Below are 19,435 nucleotides of genomic sequence, written 5' to 3'. Positions count from 1 at the left end.
CCAGCTCCCCTAGACCAGAGTCAAGGATCTACAATTCTCTCCGAATCGCACAGATTAAAAAGTCCCGACAGGGCAACATGCAGCAGGACAGAGCAGAGCTGAGCAGTACTACCTCCATGCTAGGTTTGGGCTCTAGATCATCATCACAATCAGACTCCTCTGAGGTGTGAGACTCCTGTGATGGGGGATGAGAGAAGGCAGAGTTAGAGAGGACAGCACAGCCCAGCCCCAACATGGCTGCCAAGCCAAGTTTAGCGGTGTGTGGAGAGGGTTGTGGGTAGGACGAGTCACCAACCAATCATTATGAAAGACATCAATAGACAGTGATAAGCATGGAATATTTGGTAATACACAATTCTGTATGCGCAAGACCAGAAAGTAACATTACTGTACATACAATTAGCTCAACACAGTTAAATATATCGATATATAGGCTACAAACCAATTTTCTTGCCTAATGTAAAGTTACGTAATATGTAATGTAATGACCTGGTCTAAAAGAGGTAGAGCACAACATGGGGAACACATCGAGCCAAATAAACAGATGATTGACATGCTTGAAATGATAAGTGGTTTAGATTCACACAACAACAACTGAGAAACGCACAGTACAAAGCATACTGCAAATGGTTCTTGAAAGTATTGGCATGTGCAGTGAGATCCCGTAAGTATGGAGTGATTTCTCTGAGTAGATCTTGCAGGTTGGACCGTTTTCCTAATATCACTTCACCAATAGGCCTAGTTTACTGTGTTTGTTATGGTGCACCAACACGTTCAAAATAATAAACACCAATATTATCTTGACTTAACCTTCAATTAAAGCTTAAATTCAAATACTTTACAAATAATATATTATTGAAATTATACTTGATTATGAATTTGTCTGTTTTTATTGTATTATTTATCTTACTTTTATGATATCTTTATTTGTGGTTTATTATAGTAAGTTGCAGCATGAGTTGTCCTTAAGCAAAGTCAATAGACATTTACACAAAGATATTGTTAGTTTAACCAAAGCAACTTAGTAGTTCTAGTAAATAAGTAAAGTAGGGGAGAATGGGGGGACGGACGGGGGACGGACGGGGGACGGACGGGGGACGGACGGACTTAAAACTGAAACAAAACTCCACAGTCATTTCTTGCTACTAATTAGTGGCATGCTTTAGGGAAGATGAATAAATTCACCAAAATAATATGTTCATTTTCGGATGCATAAAGGAAGGGTAAACCAAACAGTGGCTAGTGCAGTTGCAGTTAGAGGTGGATTATCTTTGTGCTTCAGCATCGCAGGTTGACACACAGGTGAGGGAGTGGCAGGGGCGCGTGTGACATTGTCACTCTGCGCCACCTGTTACTCACTTTGACCGTCACCTTGGTGGTGCTGAGGATCTCCTTGGGCTTACGGAGTCCGTTCTCTAGCTTGGCGTCACCTTTGACCCCAGAGCTATCCTTCTCTGCCCGCTTTCTGGAGCGCAGGGTGTTCCACGAAAGAGATTTCCTGTTGTGCCAAAACATTGACCAATCAAATCCAAGCTTTTTGCGAGGACAGTGGAGAAAAAGAAGGGGCAGCTCAACTTTATTAGAAGAAAGAAGAAGGAACTAACTAACGTGGGAAAAAGCTCAAATAAACCCTGTGGTAAACCTCCACTGTAACAAACATTTTAGACACATTTAGTCAGATTCTGTATAGCTTTGTATTACCAATTCACAAACACGAGGGAAATAAATGCTCAACTGTTTCATATGCTACAATACACTTTTTTTCTTCTTACACCATGGTGGACAGACCATTTGTGTCAAAGCAGCATCGTTTTTGTACTGACCCTACATCACTTCAGTTTAATGCATATTCAACCAAACTGCTTTGTACACAAATAGGCTTTATCAAGGACCAGTATGGTTAGTAGAGAAATAAAACAAAATTCTATTTCATCAGCCTACAACAAAAATAAGAAACCAAACTAAATCATAGATAAAGTGCACAAACTGGTGTTTGTATGTCGGGTCAGTCGTGTGTGCCGGGATGAAGCCCAAGTGGTGTTTGTTTTTGGCGCGGGCATACCCAACCCCACTGCAACTACTGGAGCTGATAAACCACCATGAGATCTGCATAAGAAGAATGATCACCTTTAATCAAGCTCACAATCTAGAAATGGTCCATCACTGGAGGGAATGAATGAGCAAGCCACAATGAAACTTCATAGAGAGATTTACAAGTAGAAATCAACAATAAAAAAGTATTGGTTGGATTGAATTCTCTATAATTTTATGCTCAATGTGAGATAAGAATGGAGTCTAGGTCTAAGGCTGCTCAATAAAGATCATATAGGAGGTGCAGTTGGACTGCAGCTGTAATATTTACTAGTATTAATAATATCACGGATGTTCTTCCTAATGCAAAAAAACAAGTTCAACTTAAGTTGCCTTGCTAAGACATGCTCATGTCAAAAGTTTATTTTACATATTTAAAATACATTTTAAATGATTAGTTACACTACCAGTAAAATGCTGAACATTGTGACTAATCAATTATATTGCACAACCTGACTTCATTTAATATGGATTCTCTTAAATAGTGCAAAAGACTTTATACAGGAATGTACTGGAACGAGTATCAGTAAACAAACCAAATTAACTTTTTACAGTAAACTGCCAACATGTCTGATATCGCCAAATCAAATGAAAGATCAAATTAAACTTTCAAAAAGAAAATCAAAAGAAAACAAGAATAACACAATCTGTACAAATTGCCATAGACAATAACATAAACTTTCTCCATTTGGAGAAACAGGCCTAAGTCCATCAAAAGGCCATTTTCTTTTCAAAATGTGTAAAAGAAAAAGAAAATAACGAGTGTTAGGAACAGAAATAATAGTCCAGACCAGTCAGTTCCACATGGATGTAAGTTTCTCGCTGCATTTTCTCTACATGAAGCACATTCTATTAAGTCCTTGAACTCTTTTTTTAGAGAATTAATCAGCAAGCTTTTAAACATACATCAACAAAAAAGGGGAACAGTACAAGACTTGCCCTGGTTGTCCGACATTTCCCAGTTAGTTCCCAGATAGGGTGGGGGCGGGGGGGTGGGGGGTGGAGGTTTTGGGGGATTGGGATTAGCGAACTCAAAAAGCAGAGACTGACATCTTTATCATCCAATCAGAGCTCTGCAGTGAGGGCCGGGCAGAGGGGCACTTACTTGATGCTTGCGTCTGCAGCACTATCTTTCAGAGTTTTAGTGGCCGGGCCCAAGATGTGACCAGGGACCCATCCCTCGGCGGCCGGTGATTGGATGTTTGCAGGGCGGTAGACCAGGTACATGTTCTGCTGATTGGTTGCTAGGATCTGAACGGTCTCTCCCTGGATGACGCAGATCTCGTTCTCCTTCAGTGCACTGTAGTCCTGCGTGACCATCATGGTGGAGGACATGCCGTTACAACCCACGCCGTCTGTATGCTGCTGAGGGGGAACAGGAGAAGGACGGGAGGGGAGGAGGAGATGTAGATGCAGGTTTCAAAACACAGGGGAGAACACATTTTGTAAATTTGGCAACGCGTCAGCAATCAAGGCCTAACTTTTGCTTTTGAGTTTTCAGTCAAAAACTAAGCCTCCCCGTATATATGCAGAGAAAGTAGGGCATCGAAAGAGCTAAGAATAGCCTGGTTCTCACCTGCAGCCCCAACCTCCCAAATCTGCACTGCTACAGTCTCTGTTAGAGAGTAGAGGCTCCCTCATTAGTGTGGGACTACACTAGGCAGGACTACGCTGGACTAGGCTGGGCAGGGTTTCACTAGTGGTCCGATGGACAGACAAGTGGACTCACCCTAGTGGAATCAAAGCAAGAGCTTCCATTGGAGGTAGATATCTTCAGAGGGGTGGAGGTGCGCCCGGTGAGGGGCGGCTTCTCTGCCCCTACTGAGGAGGAGGAGTGGGGTCGACTTTTGTCCTGGGAGGGACGGCTGCTGCCTGACGCGTTCCTGGTCAGGGAGTGGGACCCCCCCTTCTCCTTCTGATACTCTATAGGAGACTGCAGGGCTGTGGAGAGAGGCACACGCACGTGAGCGATCGGAAGTCTCCTCGAAGGCGTACGTGTTCCTATAGCATTGGGAATGGCAATCACATGGCAGCAGGAAGTACATGCGGTGTGTCTCAGTCTAAAACACGGATCCGTCTTTCCAAAACAATCAATTCCAAAAACATACAAACATTGATGAGTAACTACACTGTTGAAAGAGGTTCTTAGTCAGTTTGATCAAACTCTTGTGTCATATCCTGCCGTTGTCTCACCGGAAAGGAAGTTACTCTGGGCATCCAGCACTGTGTTGATGTGCTGCACCCACACTTGCTTGATCTCCAGGTTGGCTGCCTGCAGCGTGAAACGCTCGGATGACCCACGGCAGGACATGATGAACTTACATGGGTCGTTATCTACATTTTCCTCCAGGCTTAGGAAGCTCACCTGCTCACACACACACACACACACACACACACACACACACACACACACAGTTATTTGGGTATTTTATGACAGCACCAACAGGACTGTGCTGACAGCTCCATCAGGTGGCTCTGGAGGGGGACCAACCTTGATGCTCTTTTTGAACTGGTAGCCCGGGGTGGACGAGCCTTTCCTCAGGAGCTCACTGAAGATGACGATCTGCTCAAAGAGGAAGACGCGTCGCTCTTTACTGCGGGACAGGACGCCCGTATCCTGCTCCGTCACATAGAAGGTCTCCTGCTGCAGCAGCTTGCCCTGGCTCGTCAGCTTCCCCTGGTAGAGAGACAGAAGGAGAGAGTGGCAGACACAGAGAGAGAGAGAGATAAGCAGGTATCATATGACATTCCTTAAGGCTTACTAATACCAAAAAAACAGTCCTACATTAACAATACACTATCACAACGATTACAGTACTGGAGACCTTGAGGTAAACTCTGCCCCATTGAGATTACAGCAGTATCAGTAAGACACAGGGCAAAGTACATGATTCAGGGTTGTTAGCATTTGAACTATCACATGCAAGAGGAAAGAAACAATTCTACAGTTCACTAGTTGGAAATAGCATAACTGGGAACCTGTGTCTGTCACAGATGATACTGTGATTCTACACTAAGGTTCTGCCCAAGGTTGAAACCTTCATTTTGGATAAGGCATACATTGTCCCCAAACATGGCATTACTGGTTTGTCTTTCAACACTAGAGCATATGTCAGTTTTTATCACAGTCATCTTTGTCTGTCAACACCCAGACATTACACTGTGTCGGCTCCTTCTCTCAGCACCAGTTTGTTAACCTAACAGCAGAGCACTGTATCTCTGACCAGGCTCTCGGCAAATATAGGTCTTTAATTTTCTCAGCAACTACAAGGAGAACCTTATGTTGTAGGCCACATACTGTTGATTTCATATACTGTAGCTTGAGTGGCTATACTATGCAGGAGGGAAAACAAACAATGGAAAATCAGCAATGGTAAAAAACGTGGTATGGTAAAGATTCTGTAGCCTGAATATTCTTTAGTAGGGAGAATCAACTGGCCACAATAACAACGGATGCAGATCTAGGAATCAAAGCTAAAAACCTACTTCAACAGTTCATGTCCTACTCACTAAAAAAGGAGAAAGTAATGTGCCTGTACCTCGTAGCCTTGTAATCGGCCCAAGTTCATCATGTCGTTGCAAAGTTTTGGGACCTGGGACATCAGATTCACCGCTTTCTGTAAAACAAAACAGCGCTGCTTGAGAACTGTCAGCATACTGTCAATGTGGAAAACATTGATTGAATAGTGCATAAATTAACCGACAGGATGGAAAGGTCATTATTAACGTTCTACTACCTCAATTTCTTGGCAGTCTATTCCAGCCTTGGAACTGTACTTTAGAAAGTCCTGAAGAGAAAAAATCAAGAGTTCTGGGTTCAAAAGGGCCATTCTATCATACCATATACTGTATGTGGTGTACACAAGACTGTGTTTGAGAGGACATGCCCCTTGTTGATCCCACCTTTAGAAGAAGCTGGTACTTTGTAATTCTCTGAATGGGTTTGATCAGGAAGTCACTGATGCCTAGGCGTGATGCAATTTCCTGTTGTATGCCCTGTAGACCACATGGAAACACAGAACACCATGGACTCAGCACCCGAATGCCACAGAGTTGCTAGTGGAGCCACATGACCCAACACTGCACACTGTGACTCACCACAAAGAATGTGTCGTACTCTGCTACAATGAACTCCGACTTGGGCTTGTTCTGACAGTAGACAACATACATGTAGAGGCGCCTCTCCTGGAAACAGGTACATCATTCAACCAATTAATGGCACAGTATGTTGATCTTTCATCCTAATAATCATTTACAATTTGCATCATGCTTTGATTACTTTCAGTCACATACGTGTTTAATGAAGAGCTCCGGCAGGTGCTCATTGTCTTCAAGACATTTTTCCAACTCCCCAACAAAGAAACTGCAGACAGACATGATCCAGCATCAGTACTTACAATACTTTTGATCCATGGGCTAAGACTCTCCCCGTGGGACAATTAATTAACCACTCAATCCATTAATCAAACAGGATGCTCGGTGAAGCAACCTACTCTCTGTGCCAGTCGTAGATCTGGTGAATATTCCCAAACACAATCTTGTCCTTTCCTTTCATGTCCTCTGGAACTCCCTTCTCCTCTATTTTCTTCATGAACCCCTGGAAGAGCATGGGACCAGTAATTAATGATAATTATGTGGTGGTTTACTATAGTAGCTAGTTAATAATAGTAAGAGGCTTCTTCGTGACTGGCTATGACAGCATTAATGTCACAGGACACTATGCAAATAGGCATGACTCAAGGACACAGGCGGCTCTTCCAAAACCAAACACTAGGTGATTTATATATTCCAAACACTGGGAAACACAGGGTCACATTTCACCCAGCTACCAGGGGACAACATTACACAACACTCAGAAATAGATCACAGTCAGCAATCTTGAATCTCTCATTTAGATGAAGCCATGGAGATGAGTTTATTGACTAAGGATGGAACTAGTCTGAAACTATACGTATATAAAAAAAAAGAAGATTGTTATGAACACTGATAGTATCTCACCTCTACTACGATGCCCAGGTCCTTCACGTAGTCCTTCTCTGTCTGTATCAGCTCATTGAGCACAAACCTGAGGAGAACAGCCTGTTTACTAAACTCTCACACACAGCCTCAGAAGCCTGTGAGTGAAGGTGGAGCTGCCGGTGACAAAGGGACCAGCCTGTGGCTGCCGTTTGATGTAGTTAAACTCAACGTAGCTCATTATGTCTCCGTTTAAATACTGTTGCACCCACTGACAGCAAGCCTACAGTTAATTAACCTTCAGATATTTCTACTGTCGTGTGTGTGAGTGTGTGTGTGCGCATGTGTGTCCTTACATGCGTCCTCTCATGGCCTTGGCCCTCTGTTCCAGCTCGGGGTTCCTGGGCTGGGTGGGGGTCTGCTCTGGGGGGGTCAGGGAGGCGAAGCTGGGGTAGTTCCCTGGCTCCAGGGTCTGATTAGGGGCACAGAAAACAGGATGTCAGAACTGTACAGCTGGCAACACACACAAACACACTCGTTCACAAAGGGTCACCCATTTGAACAGAATCCCAATGACACACGCATACATTCTACCACCTAAAGTTGCATAGTGAAACGATCCTCAAAGCGGCATAATGACTACATTTTCATGGATCCACGTCAACAATGCTGAAAGCGAAAGAGCGTAGCTGTAAATCATGAACAGAGTAGGAAATCGTCCGACGTGAATCGTAAATCATAAACAGAGTTGTAAATCATTAACGCGAGCCCACTTTTTTTCTGTGAACGACCCCAAAAGCATCTCGATAGTATACACATGATGGGTCTGTCATATGAGCTGCACTACAACAGCATCTCTGTTCCCTCTCCTCTGGCCAGGTCTGCTGGTCCTGCAGGCTCATACTGTACACAACAGCTGGGGGTGTTGAAGGAACGGGATGATCCTCTACGCTACTGGATATCGTGCAGTGTCAAAGAACTAACTGTTCTAAGGTTCTAGGTGATGACAATCTCAACAAAAAGCTCCCTTATGACAAAACTGTTTATCATCTTGATGGAAACAGCAGTTTCGACACACAGATATTTAGATCAAGAAAAAAAAAAAAAAAAAAAAAAAAGAGGAAGAGGTGGTTAGTGGTTAGATTTTCATGGCACCGTTATCAGCAGTGAAACATTGCATAGCATCGCGGCCACATTGCTTCATGCCGTAATGGGAGGCTGCAGGTTCCAGACTCACCATTTTGGTTTTGACCAGTTTCTCAATAGCACTGACAAGCTCTGCAGCACTAGGCACCTCAGCGGACGCCTGGCGTGCGCTTAGCAACGCCGAGGACTGCAAGGCACGGGTTAGGAGGAAGAATGGGTTAGTGGATGGGACCAGGGAGGAGAAGACAGAGGAGAGGACGGAGAAGATCAAGGAGGCAAGGTGGAATGAGAAGAAGGGTAGGAGGGAAAAGAGAATGGGAAAGAGACAGATGTATGGAGAGGGTGAAAAGAGAGAGGAGGCGAACAGGAAAGAGGCAAGGTGGAGAGACAAAAGCACTTGTTAGGTAAGATAAGCCCTTTGGAACAAAGCATTTGAAGCAGCTATGGCGTAGCAAATTGCGTTTTTTTCTTTTTGACAATTACCAGGTATGCACTTATGCCCCATGTGTGAGATAGAATTAGTCATTTAGAAGCTTTTAAGAGTCTCTATCTCTCTGCTAGAAACCAAGCCCAAGCTAGCATGACCTTTTGAGGACCATTATGTAGATTATGTGTTAGGTGGTATGTTGGTGGCACTGCTACAAAGCCTGTGCTGAATGACAGAGGTTTGTCAAAGGGAACAAGGGGCCTGGAGAGAGCAGGCATGGCAGTCAGTCTCCCACTCCTACCTTCTCGTCCTGGGCAGAGGGGTCCTTGATGATCTCCATCGGAGGCGGCAGGGGTGTGTGGGCGTCGTCCTCCGGCTCCTCCTCCCCTCCGCTCGGCACCCCGGACGAGGACTTGGAGAGCGTGCCCTCCTTCCTGCCTCTCTGGAGGAGAGACAGCACAGCAGGAGATGAAGACGTCCGTGGGAGACTAATTGGCGGAGGTCTTCACATTGGTCACTGAGATGGACTTATCGTTTTCTTAATGAGTCATTAGGTGATTCTGTCTGCAGCACAGCCTGGGAATCAGATGAGGGTGTATCACGGGGGGGTTACATATCTGTGCAGATGTAGCTCTTTGGAGTGTGAGTGGGTCTACAGAGAGATTGAAACCCCATACTGAGGCTTATTCGATATGGGGCCCATTGTCTCTGGGTTCACAGAGGGTGCCCTGCTTCACAAAGCCTCTTTGTCGCACTTTCACCATGATTGTGAGTGTGTCTGTGTGTGGAGAGGGGGGGATTCCGCACAAGCGAGTGTGTGTATATGCATGTGCGCAGGAACAGGAAATCACAGCACAACAAATGCGTGTTCCCCGATCACACCCAGATTGCCCGGCTTGTTTTGAACCCAGGTCTCTCGACACCAGCGACTCAGAACAACCAATTCTGTTCTCCATTTGAAAATCAAATCTGAATAATCAAATGTGCTGAATCAAGGAGCTTCTTTCACAGATCCTCTCGTCTCTGAGGGTTCTACTGGGCATATGAGAGTACAAAAGAAACCTGTTTCATGAACCAGTGCAACTGGAGGGATTCACTGATAATGAACACACTCAATTCCACAGCCTAGCATGGCCTGCCCTGAAGCAGCAAAGCTACACTTCTCAACAAGAAAAGATACGAAGAAAGATTGGACTTTTTTTTCTTCCAATTTCCATATGTCCCTATAAAGAAAAGCATCATTCACACCAGCAACGTGGAGAGACACTGTCTGCATGAGATCTGGGAGCATCTCCTCCTGCAGTGACACTTCAGACGTAGTTACCTCCTCTGCACTCTCGTCCTGCAGGGTGAGCTCAGGCGGGCCCAGGTCCATGCTCTTCCGTCTGTCCTCCCTCTTTGTTTTTGGCTTGTTTGGGAACTTCTTGACACCGCTGCCCTGACTGAGGCGCCTCACAGGGCTGGTCAGCCACTTCTTCAGGGTGTTCCCTGAGCGCTTGGGCCCTGGGGAGCTGGACTGGATGGAGGTGAGAGAGGCCTGGGGCTGCAGGTTGGCTACAGACTCTGTCTTGGGCTCGGAACCACTCACGGAGTAATTCTCTGGAGGAAGACAGGAGAACACAAACGGCGGGTCAGTATGGATCAACAGCTGGGTGTGTTAGTATGAGTGTGTGCACGTGTCCGCAGTTCACTTTGGTTAAACCTGTCTGCTAAATGAAATGACAATGAACACAAACACACACTCTGTCAAATCACTCAGGAATGTTTCCTACTCAAAGCCTAAATGGCACACCCATTCTTACCAGACATCCACATACCACAAACTACATTATCACTAGATCATATGTAGACATGCATTGTGATTCAGGTACCAATAATTTAGGGCTGGATGTTGTTTTTCTGGATGTATTGTCATCTGGCTAAACATCTGCCCATCACACCCTGACAACTACCTTCTCTGTAAGATGGTTACAGTAACTCAGTGTCATACTCTACAGTATATAAGCACAGGGAACATCCGTTGAGATCAGAACAACTCATACAAATCGAAATGTGTGGCCAACACATTGTGATGAGTTGGAACCATTTGCTTCTGCTCTTGGCAGGGTGTGACAAGGAGAGGGAAAATCAAAGCCCATGTTTTACAGACTAAAGTAACAGACTATAGGTCTGGCTAGCTGACTTCTGACTGTCTGGCTGGCTCTGTGCTGGATGAATGATTACTAGGACGTAACCTTGTGATGTTCCTGGTTGGAGATTGTCAACGAAAGTAGCTCAACAATCCTTCACAACAACCAATACCTCAAACCTCTAGGCGGGGGAGAGAGACGATGAGATATATACAAAGCGAAAGAGCGAGAGAAAGAGTGAGAGGGAGAGAGAGATATTAAAAGTTTTTTCTTGAGATGTGGAATCAACTGATGAATTATCTCTTTGATAAAATGAATACAGCTCCTCACACAGCTTTTCCATAGGCCTTTGTTTAAAAGTGCTTTAGCACATGGTCCCAGGGGACACGTGTGTGTGTGTGTGTGTGTGTGTGTGTGTGTGTGTGTGTGTGTGTGTGTGTGTGTGTGTGTGTGTGTGTGTGTGTGTGTGTGTGTGTAAGAGAGAGAAAGAGTACAACGTGACGTATTTCGCATCACTCAGCCCTGGTTAAGAGAGGAGCAGAGTCTCTGGTCTGTTTGGCTAATGGGTACTTGTCATGGCCTGAAGAACACTTAAGACTGACTGACCACAGCGGACCATCTTATGAGTGTGTGGTGGAAAAACAAGTGGCTCTCCTGGTTAACCATCAGGTCTGGGTGTGTGGTGTGTGTGTGTACATACCGCCCACATGCATAAATGGTTCCCACTGACTGGCTATTAATGTTCTCCTTCTTCACCCTGAAATCTCTGCTTCCAGACACTTTCCCTGAATCAGCATGTTCAATCACACGTCTGTTTCCACTAACAACAACAACACGTGAACCAGGAAAACCCAGTCTGCCCAGACCAACATACTGTACCACTCTATGTGACATACTCAACATGTCATAAAGCTGTGAGAGAAATACATTGTTTTTGGCTACTGTGAATATGTAGCTTGCTATGTTGCCTACTGTCAGCCACTACTATGTCAGTACTATGCCCAAGTTAACTAAACCACATGCTGTCTTGAGGAATTAAAGCACTCTGTGTGTGTGTGTGTGTGTGTGTGTTTGTGTGAGCTGGGTGTCAACACAGTGTCAGATTTCGGTGTATTTGACCAGGCAGCTGTGATTATGTCTGCTGTTATGGAGAACAGCCAGGCCCACACAATGACAACCTATGCAGCGACCTTGACCAAGTTCAACACTATCAGCTACACTACACCAGCAAATGAGGACAACAAAAACTGAAAACTTGTTCCAATCATACTCGTCGCTAGACCAACTAGATATGCAGGTAGATTAAGAGGAGGAGAAAGACGAGAATGTGCAGGGTAGTAAAAATGCTTTGGATGGTTTCCCAAATGCTTGGTTGATGACAACAAAAGACCATAGCAACATCATTACCACCCACTGCCACTTAGCAAGTAGAACAGCAATCATTTACACACTATTCACATAGTTCACACATCTATTTACCAGTTTTCATTTGAGCAGAATATTAATATATTTGTCGCTAAATATAACAAATTAAAGTGAAGAAGTTTCACTCCACAAAGATTGACTAAAGAGGGTGAAGAGGAGGGGAGGGGCAAGAGGGGTTGTCACTGTTCCCTGTTGACCCCTGACCTTCTGTCAGCAGTCTTCGGGCAGAGCGGCTGCCCTCAGGCTCCTGTCCATGCACCTGATTCTCCATTCTCAATACACATGACAACAATCACTCAGTCTGTGCAGTCAGGGTCCACCACCAAGTCTCTCAACACTGCGTCGTTCAGGGTTGGCCCACAAGCCCACACAGCTATGGTCTCTCAGCTACTCAAGTACCACACACAAAATCCACCATGCAACAAACATTCTTCATACCAGCGGTGTTCAAAAAAGCTTGTCAGAAAACAATGCCTATATCATGAAATATTAAATAATTTACTTTACTAATATTAAATACTAATACTTTAATCAAAGATAATTACAATTTCAGTGACAACGGTTCTTTTATTGTACTCTCATTGAGAACAGGTAATGGTGCCAATTCATGGAAAGTAATAACATTGATACGATCTGAGGCCTCAAAGGTGTCTAAAAAAAGCCCCTCACAGTTTCCTATGCTGCGCCCAGAGAGAATCCACTACATTTGCATACTTAGATGGTACACTGGCCAAACTTCTTTCAAACTTCCTGAAAGCACATGACCAGGCAGATTTTTCGACATCCTTGCAAACATCATCATCAGTCGTTTTAACAGCATCTCCCATTTAGTCTAGATACTGCCACCAAGATAAACATCCAGTGGGAGGCATGAATTTTGCACTTCAATGCAGCTGAAACGTCCTGAATGGAGAACTAATTGCAGTAACATTTTGGTATGTATGTAACAAGCTGTCATTCCAGTCCTCATCACCCCCTTTCTGATGGGTCAATGATACAAATGTAATCTGGAAAGATGACATTCCACACATTCTTCAAGATGTTTCAATGAACTCCACCTCCCTGAGATCAGCCCTGTTTGCAGTGTAACATTTGCTGAACTGACTAAATATGGTCCCCTGGATGTGGAACCCACCACAGCAAGGGGAAGATCATCATTAATTAGCTTGCAGGGCAGCTATATCAGAGACAGAGAGGTTTCCCATAGCCACAATCACACAGCACTCCCTGAAGTCTCCCCCCCCCCCCCCCCTCAAGAGTCATCTTCAAAGAAAGTTGTTATAATGCTTTAGATGAAAGAGGATTTGTGGCTAATTTGGTCTTCAAAGGCTGTTGCGGAGTACCATGCTTCCCTCCTCACCAAACTAGGTTGGAGGGAGTGGAACAGAAACTCTCTAATGCTGCTACGATACTTTAGGATGGAACTTCTTTTTTTGGGGGTGGAACGAGAACATGAATAATTAACACGCTGAAGAAAATTAGATTTACCGCATCCTGTCAACACTGTTAGATGATGTTAGATATGCTTACACATAGCATGTCCTCACTTCCAGTGCATCCAGCCTGATTTCAAGTTAAGGAAGTGGTTCAGACAGTCACGATGCTGTAACAAGTCACCTCCATTCCCCTCAGCTTCATACTCAAATCCGTCTGTCTGTACGAAGTCTCTTCTCCATCCATCTCACCACATCTACTCATCCTGCCTCGTCTCTCTCAGAACAGTCCATTGTATCGTACTAGTGTTTATTAGCTATTCTAACAGTGTGTATTGCTCTGTAAGTGAGTTTGTCCACTCACCATCATATCTCTCTCACTCTCTCCTCTTTCTCTCTCTCTCTCTTATCACTTTGGCAGGGAGATCCAGCCTGGGTTAATGGATAATGAGTACTTAAGGTTGCATTAGAGTGGAGCAGAGAGGAACCTTGCCCACTTCTATACATGGGTCTAACCACAAAGCCTTACACACACACACACACACACACACACACACACACACACACACACACACACACACACACACACACACACACACACACAGAGAGAAGAAGAAGAAACATAAAGCAGATGAACTCCTTAACTGAAACCTAATCAGATTTGTAACTACAATACCTATCTCAACCCATCTCAGCTGGCAACAGATTATGAGGAAAAACAGCTCTGTTTACAATCATCCAGAACCGAAAGTAAGAGAGCTCTATATCTGCTGTGAGAGAAATGAACGCCAATCAGAACCTGTTCTCTTCTCCCCATTCCTGAGCCATGACACCTGGAAAACATCCAGCAGCATCAGGCTCAGTCCACTTCAACTATGTCCCCTTCATGCTCCACAAAGCACACGCTGCTCAGCCCCACACAGTCCCCTTCCTCCCAAAGTGTGTACTCTTTGTATGCACTCTACATCATGGCTTTCAAAGAGTCAATCAACTACGAAGGCACTGAACCTAGACAGCTAAACCCTTTACAGCAAGCGACAATTAAGAGAGAGAGAATTTTTTTTTTTTTTTTTACATTTCTTCCCCCCCCCCCCCCCCCCCCCAAAAAAAAAAAAAAAAAAAACACACTTTTCATAGAAGGAGCATGTGCAGTGCTCGGGAGTACGCACCTGTACCTTTATAACAGCAGCAGCAGCACCTAGTTAGGATCCAGCCACAACACGCTCGACTCAGTCTCCCTCTCTTCATTATGCCCAATCAAAGCCCATGGCTCCAAGAGATGAATGCGGGATGGGGAGTAACAGAGAGAGAGAGAGAGAGAGGGAGAACAGAGAGGGGGAGATAGATCCACATGCAGACTGACTTTGGCTTAGGCTACCAGCCACTGGTCTGTACTCAGCCTGCTCGCAGCTTACATGGGAGGGAAGGGGCGGGAGGACTGAGGAGGTGGGGATAGAGGAGGCGACGTGGGAGGGACTCGTTTTCTCAGTCTGTGATTCAGAGAGAGCGGGGTGTTGATTACACACGCAACAGTGCTGCTACTCCTCGCCTGACTACTCCTCCTCTCCACTACCAAGAATCCCCGGGCCAACACGAGAGACAGACAACGGCAGGATTGTTTGTATCCACTAGAGCTGTGTCCTCGCAGAGAGACTCTCTTTGAGCTCAAGAATGGTCATAAGAAAATATGTGGGAGAATTCTTCTCATAGGCTTTGCTACTATAGAAGACTCATAAGAGCGCAATTTCATATTTTGACTTTTAAAAACCCATCCTGCATGTTTCGAGTTGTAACATGTAGATGTATTTGAATAATGAAGGCCAAAGACACACGTCACACTTGAATGGTGGGAAAGTTAGACAATTCACCGTTTACTGTACACTTTAGTCAAGGAGGAAGTTGATGCTGATTCATTGATTTTCTAATCTTGCCCGCTTTTCTTGTCATAAATTAACTTTCAATAATCAATACTTTAAATGTTTCCACTGAAAGTCCCATTTTCTGTCCATGCGAAAAGCTTCTACAATCTAGGTAGGGCACAGGAATCTCAGCTCTGGTTGGTCATCTTGAAATACCCTTGGACTGCTTTTCTTTTCAAGGTGTGTGAGTGTGAGAGTGTCTGTGACGGAGGTGCTGGCCCGTCACCGACCCATCTGTGTGTGTGTATCAGTGTGTGTATCCCCAGCAGAGAGCGGAGACACCAGGTGAGTCAGCCTCACATAGCCCAGATAAACTCCAGAACAGAGTACATTTCCTACCAAGCTCCTTACCTGCAGTGTCCTAGTTTCCCCTGCAGCCAAGGGCACTTTGTCTCCACACAACAACCACATGGCCTTCTTCAGCCTCTGTGGGAAAAGGGATCAACTCCAGTCTAGTACACTTAGGGCAGCACATTTCTACCCTTGCCTAGCACTAACCCATTGGAATCCAAAAGACAACATTAAGTTCTGTGGTAGTTGAACAATATGATAATATTGTGGCAGTTGAAATATCTGTGATGTGCAGTTTTTGCCCAAACTCTCAATAAAATAATCAAAACGAGCAGTCTATGGGCCGATTCCCATGCGTTAGTGCTGCAACAAACCAGAACAACCTTGAAGTCCCTCCAGGTCTGAAGCAGAGGAGCAGTTAGAGGAACTAAGTACAAATAAGGACATGCTGTTGCCTGCAGCCAAGCTCCCCCTTGCTGAGAAATCTTACTTTATATGTAAACAGCTCAAAGTTGTTCTTCCTGAACTTCTACTTCCGAACAATATTGTTCCAGGTAGACATATATAGAAGGGAGACAGTAGCTAGTAATGTACCAAAACATTTGGACCCAAAGCCTGAGGTTCTGTAGATGCCAGCCCTGCAGCACAGTTCAAACACTTGTGCATATTAGGGTGTAATTCTATAGATTTACATATTGTATAGCTGACACACTACTAGTGTTCATTTTGCATATTGCCATGGAACAACCGTGCTGACTAGGGGAGAAAACAGTGGTAAACATTGTGTCTATGTAAATAAGTGGATCGCTGGGGGATTGTGTGGGTTTCTGTTTCAGAGACTCAACACCATGCAGGTGGGGCAGTGCACGTACAGTATATATGGAGAGTATGGAAGGCCTGTGAGCGAGGAGGAAAAATATGTAGCCTAGATACCTGAGGGAGTATTAGGAATGTAGGCTAACAAAGACTACATGGTACATGGTTCACAGTGAGACATGAATTGTTCCAGATCTTAGGCAGGTGAGACTAGACAAACATGGCCTCCTGTCAACGGACAGACAACAACAGACTGGAATTTATAATGTGCGGTAACCGCAGACACAGCCACATGAAAGCCCATCCTTTGTGTATGCACAAAACAAACTCGACCATTTCAGAAAACAGACTGGTTGCCAACTTGACTGTCAGGAGGCTGTTTATTTTTAGGAGAAAGAAGGGTAGATGACCATCCATGAATTTCCTTTTTCAATAACGCATCCAAAGCCTAATGATGGTTATGTCAAAGAAATTCATAACATATTGAAGTGTGTGTGAGAGACATTTCCCGAGCATCTGTCTATCAGTGTCTCTGAATCCCAAAATGATACAGACAACATCCTACACACACACACACACACACACACACCATGGCTTCCATTTCCTAAGCCTTGTTTTCCCTCCGTCGCTGCAGGGAGTCAGAGGAAGCAGAGAGTACGGACTCTCAGAATAGGAACGCTGAGGGGCTGTTTTAGGTCAGAGGAAACGAGGAAAGGACAAAAAGGAAACTCCTACAGGCTCAGTAATAAAGAAGTCCATCTGAGGTTGTCAACAATAACCGGTAATGTCCCGACAGGGTGTAAACCTAGGGTCTCTCCTTGACACATGTAAACATTCACATTGTACTCTACACACGCAAGCACAAGTACACACACTCCGTATGTGTGAGAATGCAATGCTAGAGGAAACCTGACTACAACTTTCTGTAGAAGCATTGCTTTAAGGATGGTTGAATCAATGAATGGCTCCTATTGTTAGCTTCAGTCTGACACACAAGAGTTGACCCCTCATTTAATACACACAGCGCAGCTACGCAGCATGCTGTTTTATTCAGCTACTCCCCCTTCCACTGAAAAGAAATGGGGATGGAAATTCATCATTCTACACAATGTTCTCTGAACTTTGTGAGCATGATAGCAATCTACTTACGGAGCCAATTGGACAAGCCAACAGCACCCTCTACAGGTTGGTTCAGAAATAAAATCAAATTTCAAAGGCTCGAGCCATACCTTTCTGGCATGGCTAATACTTGACTAAGCCAACATTATGTTGATCCATTCCATGAGATCACTTCTGCGTAACATTTCGCACGGGATCCATGCAGAGACGCGTATTCCACGCAGCATCATCCCCATCCCAAGCCTTCCTGTCCTTACCTTTCCCTGAGGGGAAGAAGCAGTCCATCTCCACGCTGCTGCGGGAGTGAGAGATGCAGAGGGCGCTGCTGGGGACCAGGCCCTCCTGGGGGGGGACCTTCTCGGTCGTCCGGACCAGACACCAGCCGGGCCGGTCGCTGGGACGCTCCAGAAGCTCCACCGTCTGACCCGTCTGAAGGCTCATCTCGTTGGAGCAGCTCGCCGCAAAGTCCTGCAGCACCACGGTCAGCTCACACCCGCCGGAGAGCTGGATGAGGAGATGGGGGGGAGGGCGGGGGGGGGGGTTGGTTAGTCTCATGCAGTATGTAACTTAGCAAACCTAACATTCATCAAGACAGAATTGGTTTCAGCACTGATTTCAACTTCTGGCATTTCCTCCGTGCCACTGAAGAGGGGGAGACACCACGAAAAGGGCATGCGCACCAAACCATCATAATCTGATTAAGGATAGACGTGTTTGTTTGTTCATCTTGCAGCCTGGGGGATTCGATACCATCCAGACATAATCTTATAACCTCTCTCTCTCTCTCTCTCTCTCTCTCTCTCTCTCTCTCTCTCTCTCTCTCTCTCTCTCTCTCTCAAAGCGGACTGAATCAACAGCTAGTGTGAAGGGAGCATTTTGGGTCAGATCATCTCTCTCCACAGTTGCTCTTCTCCCTTACAGTGATATCAGTAACAGGACCAACCGACCATGCCCCTCCTCCATCTCCTGGGATGCCCTGGACAGACAAGACTCTCCTGTCTGTCTCCTATCAAGAACAAGAAAGGGACCAAAACTTGATTTGGGTATAAAACTAGAATGTCCACACAAAACACCCTCTCACACACCAGGGTCCTCCCCTGCAGTGCACGACCCCCAGACCACCCACAGCTCTCTGGCAGCCTCTCCTGGCTCCTTTCCCTCCCTGCTCTGCTCCACTGCTCCTTCCTGGTCCGATCCATGTTACACACCAGGCTAGAATGGCTCACTATCAGCCCCATACACAACATTCCCAGGCTCTCGTTCACCTGTTGGCCAGTTTAAGAACCCTGCCCCTGCAAAATGAGAGGGAACAATGCTATAATAAATAGACCACCGATAAGGGCCGTGACTCATGTTCAACACCAAACACAGAAGGCTGTGAGAACCTGCTTTCTCTCCTAGCTCCAGCGTGATGACCTCACCTCAGGCGCAGCAGCCTGCAGCCTCTCCTTCACGGAGACATAATCCAGTCTGCAGGACAGCACAGACGCCCCGGACACAATAAACACAGTCCAATTACAAGCATTACAACGAGCAGTAAATCCAGCCAATTACCAGGAGATATGATTGTTACCACTGGACAGTTACTCCTCCGTAACTAACGACGACACAAGGCCAGACGTCCTCGTCATTAAACATGCAGAGTCAGCTCAGTGAGGGAGCAGGACATTCACATAATGCTGG

At 45.4% G+C, this 19,435-nt stretch overlaps 1 protein-coding gene across 1 annotated transcript in view; it reads right to left on the bottom strand.

Annotated features, from left to right (window-relative positions):
• The window catches only part of LOC134017314 (kalirin-like), a 51,326-nt gene that overhangs the window by 4,516 nt on the left and 27,375 nt on the right, over positions 1–19,435 (bottom strand). The window contains 18 exon segments of the mRNA XM_062456816.1: positions 113–175; positions 1,360–1,498; positions 3,197–3,456; positions 3,821–4,032; positions 4,285–4,456; positions 4,583–4,768; positions 5,631–5,708; positions 5,829–5,879; positions 5,995–6,087; positions 6,190–6,276; positions 6,385–6,454; positions 6,585–6,688; positions 7,090–7,156; positions 7,404–7,519; positions 8,285–8,380; positions 8,922–9,062; positions 9,945–10,219; positions 18,010–18,256. Of these exon segments, the coding sequence (XP_062312800.1) occupies positions 113–175; positions 1,360–1,498; positions 3,197–3,456; positions 3,821–4,032; positions 4,285–4,456; positions 4,583–4,768; positions 5,631–5,708; positions 5,829–5,879; positions 5,995–6,087; positions 6,190–6,276; positions 6,385–6,454; positions 6,585–6,688; positions 7,090–7,156; positions 7,404–7,519; positions 8,285–8,380; positions 8,922–9,062; positions 9,945–10,219; positions 18,010–18,256 (2,457 nt within the window).

The sequence above is a fragment of the Osmerus eperlanus genome, chromosome 3 (assembly GCF_963692335.1).
Source record: "Osmerus eperlanus chromosome 3, fOsmEpe2.1, whole genome shotgun sequence".
Taxonomy (NCBI): Eukaryota; Metazoa; Chordata; class Actinopteri; order Osmeriformes; family Osmeridae; genus Osmerus; species Osmerus eperlanus.
Note: the sequence above shows the minus strand (reverse complement) of the source record. Positions and strands in the feature narration are given on the sequence as shown.